Below are 7,653 nucleotides of genomic sequence, written 5' to 3'. Positions count from 1 at the left end.
AGTATGTGAATATATGAATGCACTTTCACTCAGTCACTCATTCGCTCAGCACAGACTCTCTCACACACTCACACACACATACACACACATAAATACACAAGAGTCCCAGGGCTGCAAGATAAGAGGGGAGAGTGTTCTGGGTAGAAAGCTTCCTCATTGGTGTGCAAGGCTGCACATGTTCCAACCCTCCCTTATATCCCCTGTGCTTGTGTGTGTGTGTGTGTGTGTGTGTGTGTGTGTGTGTGTATGAGCACTCTCTCTTTCCTTCACTGCCACTAAAAAGACACAGAGGACCTATTGTGCCCAAGGAAGGAAAATCACTCCATTTTCAGAAAAAAGGAGAGGAATGAACAGCTCTCTCTCTCTCTCTCTCTCCCTCTCCCTCTATCCTTCCGTTCATCTCTCCCGACCTCGCTCATTCTCTCTCTCTCTCGCTCTCTCTTTCTCTCTCTCTCTCTGTCTGTCTGCCTCTCACACTCTCTTTCTTCTCCCCTCCAATTCACCCAGCAGCTGAAATGGTGAAGCTTGTTAAAAAGGAAGCCCACATGACAGCATTCACAGCGTTGCTTACCGCAGCATCTCCCCCTGCCCTGCTCACCGTGTGTGCCTTTGCACCAGGAACCACACAATGAAAGCAGCTCAATACAAAAAAAGAGAAAAAGTTAAGACACTCTGGGGCCACGAGTAAGTGCATAAAGGTAAAAAAAAAAAAAAGGAATAAACTATGAGGGTTTGGAGTAAATGAGGTGTTTCATGCAGCAGCAACAACAAAACAACATTAAAGAAGAATGCTTTTTCAGTCTCTCTGGAACTGGAACACAATTTTGATGCAAACCATGTTATCAGAAACTCTGCTTACTGAGTGAAACTGAGGTTCCTGCCTGGTAATATTGAAACTATCTATCATAGAAGAATTTGTGGACTGTTGGGGGAAATCGCTGATGTAAGTGACCCAAATCATACTGGATAGATGGATAGGATGGGTTCCTCTGTGTGAGTGTGAGGCGGCAGATGTGAAGAAGAAGAGGAGGAAGAAGAAGAAAGATAGGGTCTTTTTATTTTTGTAGTTTTTGGCCAGGTGTTCTAACAGGATCAATAACCATATATTCACTCAATTGATTGTGGAGGGTTTGGAAATGTGCTGACATCACAAAAAAGTCAGAGAAAGAGCAGTCAGGTGATCCGACAGCTTCTAAACACACACACACACACACACACACACACACACACACAGAGGCACACACACCCCTGCTCCTGTTTAGACAGACTAATTTGGAAAGGAGTCAGTGATGAATTGCATTAACAAATCTGTCCATTGTGACCATTCATCACAGTTTACAACTATTAACTCCTTTATATTAATTGTAATCAGGCTCACACTAAGATAAATTAAAAATGCTTGATTTTGATTGTGTACAGTCAATGAACACTGTATTAGGATGTACAGAGGAAACTGAGGAGCCAAATTAAACAATATTTTAGATTCTGGTAAAACAGCCTGCATGTTCATGAACAAACCAACAATATAGTAAAAAGTCAGTGTTTGTCTTATTACTATACCATAAAGGCTCATGTATCTACAGGTTTTTGTTCCAACCAATCATTCATGATGATTCAACTGTCTGAAGACTGAGATCAGTTGATTAAATGAGTGAAGCCTGGTGCTTGGTTAGAATGGAAACCTGCACACACATGACCCTTCATGGAATAGTTTGGACATTCCTGATTTGGGATTTCAGTTTAGATTCCAATTAAAGTAAATGATATAATCTGGTCTGTTAGTCTGGTTTAAAACTTGTCTGGTCATCTGACTGTTTGTGCTCATGTCCCATTTTAGAGATCTGGGCAATTCCTGAGGTGAGTACAATATTATATATAGATAGTGACAAGTGCAAAACCAAGTTGTAATAAAGTGGAATTAGCCTTTAAAAAAATACTTCAAAGGTTTAAAAAATCCAAACATGACTTGCATTATTTGGGTTTTTTGGGGTGTTTTCTTTTCTGGAACTTTAATTGTGACTCCAGAGGAAGCTGTGGCTGGAAATTCCTGACAAAGCAAAAGTAAATATTTTTATTAAAATGTACTTCCATCAAACTGCTGCTTGTTAACTTCTACATTCCTTCAATGCAACCTAACAACAACCAAGAAACAAAGACTGAAAGCAGCAAATACAACCAGCTGATGTGCAACATTCAGGGACTCTCCCAGTAACCTCCACATTAGACACACCTATTTATTATTGCAGATTTCCCAACAAAATAAAAACTCTCAAGACTTCTCAGCAAAGGTTCAGACCTCTACAAAGCACGAGTGTTCTCTACCTGAGTCTCCAAAGAAGGGAAACCTCACTCATCTGCTTCACACTAGGGGAGGGGGGGGGGGGGCTCTCAGCAGGTTCGGGGGTCATCAGACTGGAACGCAGCCCTGTTTGCCAGCAACATTTCAGCACCTTGGACAGCTACACAATAGCCAGCAAGATCCAGTGGAGAGAGGAGGGGAGAAAACATGAGGACAAAAGATAGAGGAGGAGGTGGAGGAAAGCGGTGGGCCGGGGACATACAAAAGAGAGGAGGGGGGCGGGGGGGCGGGGGGAAGAATTTGGCCGCTGGGAAGCCATTCACAGAGGATACAAAGAGCCAATGTCAACTCGAGTTGAAGGACAGAAAACAGAATTAGCATGAGAGCGGGTAGCACAGTTCACCCATGTCACACGGCGGGGGCGAAAGAGGAGGACGGACCCCGTAAATGCACACAAATTCACCCAAAAACTCTGCCCCCCCCCCCTCCTTTTTTTTGTTAGGGTTAGGGTTGAGTGGAGAAACCCTGCAACTCCTGAGAAATTCTTTCTAGCAGAGGCAGCACTCTTTTAACCTGAACAATCTCTGCTCTCCATTTTCAGCACAGGCACATTTTCTTTTACTGCTGATCCACAAGGGCCAATTCACCGCTGTTTAATTGCTTCTACTAATGACAATTCTTCCTCTCTTGCAAGATTACAATGCGCAAGAAGCAGCGTGTTGAACATTTTTCAATCTGCGCACTTTTCCTCCAGGCTAAATAGAATTCTAATGAATCATTTTACGTGTTATTTGGATGTATCTTTGTCTCTGCTGGAGTTAATATTGACCCTCTGCATCTCTAAATCGGATGTCTGCGTTGTGCTATCAGGATGGAGGTTTTCAGTGGAAGCTGTGCGTCTCATTGAAACGCTGTGTCAGGCTGAAGAATGAAGGGAGCAGCAGCTATCATTCAATTCAGAAGGAGCCAAAAAATGAGAGAGAGCGAGAGAGAGAGAGAGAAGGAAGGAAGGAACCACCTCGTCAATCATTAGAGGACCCATCACATTTCGAGAGAGAGAGAGAGAGAGAGAGAGCTGCAAGCGAGCTCTCTTTTCTATTTCTCTGCCTCTCACCACACACACACGCACATTAGAGCAGTCCACAGCAGCAGCACACACACACACACACACACACACACACACACAGCAACATCCGAAAATAATCAGGCACAGTCTAAACAAAATTTACCTCAAGCTCAGGATCTTGACAAAGTGCTTCAGTGAAAATTTAATGGCGCAATGTTCCGCCGTGCTTGTATTGCTCCCCTATAGCATACAATGATCTCTTAGAAGTGGTACATCTCCAAAGACACTTCATATTCAAAGCAAAAAATAACATGATTTCTCCCTGTCAACAACTCATACATCATTTCATGTATCATCATCATCATCATCATCATCATCATCATCACCTGATCTCAAGTCCTTTTTTTCCCTTTTTTTTTAACCCCCATTTTCTTTTTTTGTTTTTGTATTTTTTTGAAACGGACAAATAAGTCTTCTATTTTACATAAAGATTTGATTCCTTAAAATACAACACTTTCAAAATAAAAGAAATGAAACAGAAAGAGGAACATTTCCATTTTGCAGAGAGAGCATCATTGATAAAATAATTGAGTGCAAAGGCACTTTCCGGAGTAAGTAGAGTAAGATTTCGCCGCTTGTTGGATTTTTGATATCTTTTTATGGTTTTACACTCACCATGTATCTGTGTAGGCTAAGTATGTACAGGAATGTCATTCTGTAGCGTTTCCTCTTCTACAAAGAATCATTATGTCATCATTTTTCTGTTTCTCACAAGTGGGGGGTGGGGGAGGATAAAATACAGTTTCATGAAAAAGCACAAAGCCGTATTTGTACACAGTCCTGTCCATGATATACCTGCCGTCATCAGAGTCTCTTTAGAATTTCATTTGTCAAAAAAGAATGAAGAAATAATTTATACCTTCCAGGAGAAAAAATAGACCTGCATAATAATATAATTCTTATACTCCTTTTTATACATCTTGGAAAGAACAAAAAAAAGAGAGAAGGAAAAGGAAGAGAGAAAAAACATCATCAAAGGCTTCGGTTCGCTTCCAGTCAATCATGTCAGATTGAACACAGATAGATAAGATAGATATATAGAGAGGGTTATTATTACAGTAACTGCGTCATTATAATGAATGCTGCAAAGAACCTGGTGGAGGGGGGGGGGCTTGGGGGGGCCATTGTCGTTATCTTACAGTTGGCTCATCGCAGTCTGTTTCTCCAGAACCTCCAGGTAGTCTGGTTCTGTTTTTAGCTTCCCGGGGAGCAGCAGTGGATGCTCATTGTTTTTGGAAAGGTGTTCCGCCCCGTAGTATTTCCTGGGGGTCCCGTACAGCACCGTTTTGTTCAACCTGTCCTGGTTGGTGATATGCCGCCGGGCTGTGGCGGCCTCGTAGGGGGGCACGATGCAAGGTCTCTTAGGTAAAGTGCAAAAGTTGTAACTGAAAGGGGGGGCGCCTGCAGCTGTGGGAAGCTCTTTGTTGGGCCTCTCACCTAAGTTTTGATACAACATCTCAGGGGGGTCGGGGGTGGTCAAACCACACGACGTCGGCGTCTTATCCATAAAATCCACTGTGCTGATAGTGTAGGTCCCCGGGCTACGGGTGAGGACGTCATCCTTCTTTGCATCCAGGGGCCCAAAGCTGAGCTCCTTCAGGTTTCGGTAGTACGCCACCTGTTCTCCATCTTTCTGCATGTAAATGGGGTTTTGGCACATGGAGCCTACAGGTGGGGGGATGTAGTTATACACGTGGCTTTCGGAGGTTTTGTCTTGGGTGGGTTCTGGGTTGTAGGAGGCGTATTGCACTTGGAATGAGTTGAGATCTAAGTTGTTCGCACCTGTGGGGACGTGCTCGACCCCTTTGCGCCGCTTCAGGACGAAAACGAAGAGGCCTGCGCCGAAGCAAACAGAGAGGATGAAAACAACCAGAAGCCCCAGAATCAGGACCGAGAGCGGGACTTCGGGGTGTAACTCGGGGGTGTGGATTCGGGATTCGGTGGGGCTGACTGAGCTAAAAGAAGAAGACGACGAGGAGGAAGGGGTGGTGGGTTCGGTGGCGGGGCTTATCAGCGTGGGGGCTCTTGTCGGGGGTGCATTTTGTGGCGGGGGCGCCTCGCTCGGCTCGGGGCAGATGGCCTCGTTGCGGAGTGAGCGCAACAGGCGACCCGCGTGCTTAGAGGGGGAGTCGCAAGTGATCTCATTCACCACCACGCTGGTACTGGACAGCTCCATCCAGTTTTTGAGCGCCACAATGTCACAGGTGCAGTCCCAGGGGTTCTCCTGGAGGTCTATCTGAATAAATGCTGACAGCTGATCTAACACACCACGAACAGGAAGGTAGGAGAAATGATTATTCCTTAAGTTGAGTCTTGTTAGCATGGTGCCCCCGAACACATGATCAGGCAGCGATCTTAACAGGTTGTTGTTGAGGAACAGCAGCTGCAGGTTGTGCAAAGAGTTAAACGTCTGTGGTAAAATGTCTTTGATGATGTTGTATTCCAAGTACAGATACTGGAGCGACTGCAGGCCGAAGAACAGTGATTGTGAAAGCGACTCGATGTAATTCCCATTCAGATAGAGCCGTCTCAGGTTTGTCAGATTCTCAAATGCACCTTCCTGAATCACTGCTATCCTGTTATTTCCTAAATGGAGCAGCTCCAGAGAGCTGTACTCAGTCAGATCAGTTCTGTAAATCATTTGTAAGTAGTTACCGGTCAGGTGCAGTTTCTTTGGGTAGGAGGGCTTGGGGTTCAGCTCACTGATGTTATGCAACTTCCGCTCTTGGCAATTGATGTTCAGTCCGCTGTCAGGGTTCTGTGACGTGCACACGCACACACTGGGACACAGCATGGGCACGGGAGAGCGCGTCTGGTAAACCATTATAGGCCCAAAGACATGTTTATCCTTTGAGATGCGAGGGGTGGGCCTGTAGCGCATTTTGGGTGGGCGGGATGCTTTTGGGGCTCGGGTGGGGGTGATCATGCCGGGGTGGTAGGTCGGGGGTAGGGCCCCTTGAAAGTGAGAGTCAGAGGGGGGGTGAACGCGGTCTCCAGTATTCCTGCGCGGGCACAGATCCTGCTTTATGAGCTGAGTGATGTCTTTACCGTGCAGCCTGAACGGCGTCTCGCACACGATGTCCCCCACAAACACAGAAATAGTGTCCAACCAGGATTTGAGGGGGATCAGATCGCAGGTGCAATTCCAGGGGTTCTCCTCCAGCTGGATCTCCATGATGCCTCCTATGTGCTCCAGAACCCCGGCGAACGGCAGCATCTTGAGCCGATTGCCACGTAAATCCAAGTGCGTGAGGAGAACGAAGCGGAATATATTGGGGGGCAAAGATAACAGCAGGTTATCATTGAGGATCAACACTTTGAGTTTATTCAGTTTACTGAACGCTCCAGGCTCTATGGCGCTTATATAATTATAATCAGCCTGTAAATACTCCAAACTCTCCAGTCCTGCAAAGGTGTCCTCTTTAATCACCTCCAGGTTATTGTTGTTCAAATGGAGCCGCTTTAGGAAGCGGAGCCCGTTAAAAGCACCGGTTCGGATCTCCTGCAAGCCGTTATTCCCCAGATGCAGAGAGGTGACATTGCCATAATTGACAAACTCATTGGCGCTGATACGTGACAGGAAGTTTCCGTTTAGAAAAAGCTGGGAGATCTTATTTGGGGGCGCCTGGTATTGACTGACGGTGGTAAATCCTTTATTCTCACAGTTGATGTTCAGTATGTTCTCTCTCTCCTCGCAGGCGCAGCGGCTCTTGCAGATATCTTTGGAGGCTGAAGTTTTGCGGCTCTCCGTTTCGGACGGTGTCAGGCTGGTGACCGTGAGGACGCTCAGAAAGAGGACGCCGCTCAGCATTTTTACACTCAGAAAAGGTCGCTGAAATATAGATCCAGCATTTAACTTCGCAGCATCAGCCTCAAATGAAAAAAAAGGAGTTCTCACAGGAGGGAGAGAGGGGGGAAAAAAGGAGGTAGAGGCGCTCACACACACAAACACATACTCACACACATACACAGACGCGCGCACACACACACACACACAGACACACAAGCGCGCAAAAGAAGAAGGAAAAAAAACCCCAAAAACAGGCGCACCAGTGTTATTTGGTGTTAAAATGGGGATGTGACGCACGGGAGGCGCACAAATCGCTCCATTGACCTTCACTTTCAATCCAAAAATAATACTAATAAAAAGAAAAATCAAAATCAAAATCCCTCCACCAAAAAAAGAGAAAAAAATCAATTCTCGGAAAGGAAAAAAGCAAAACCACCG

At 45.5% G+C, this 7,653-nt stretch overlaps 1 protein-coding gene across 1 annotated transcript; it reads right to left on the bottom strand.

Annotated features, from left to right (window-relative positions):
- Positions 1-4,560: 4,560 nt before the first annotated feature.
- slitrk2 (SLIT and NTRK-like family, member 2) lies at positions 4,561-7,236 on the bottom strand. The gene has a single exon (XM_053323865.1). It carries the CDS (start codon positions 7,234-7,236, stop codon positions 4,561-4,563), a length of 2,676 nt encoding a protein of 891 aa, XP_053179840.1.
- Between the last annotated feature and the right edge of the window lie 417 nt (positions 7,237-7,653).

Source organism: Scomber japonicus, chromosome 8, assembly GCF_027409825.1.
Source record: "Scomber japonicus isolate fScoJap1 chromosome 8, fScoJap1.pri, whole genome shotgun sequence".
NCBI lineage: Eukaryota > Metazoa > Chordata > Actinopteri > Scombriformes > Scombridae > Scomber > Scomber japonicus.
Note: the sequence above shows the minus strand (reverse complement) of the source record. Positions and strands in the feature narration are given on the sequence as shown.

Bases quoted from the DNA above. Each gene is read 5' to 3' on its own strand.
- slitrk2 (XM_053323865.1), bottom strand. From the start codon at position 7,236: ATGCTGAGCGGCGTCCTCTTTCTGAGCGTCCTCACGGTCACCAGCCTG.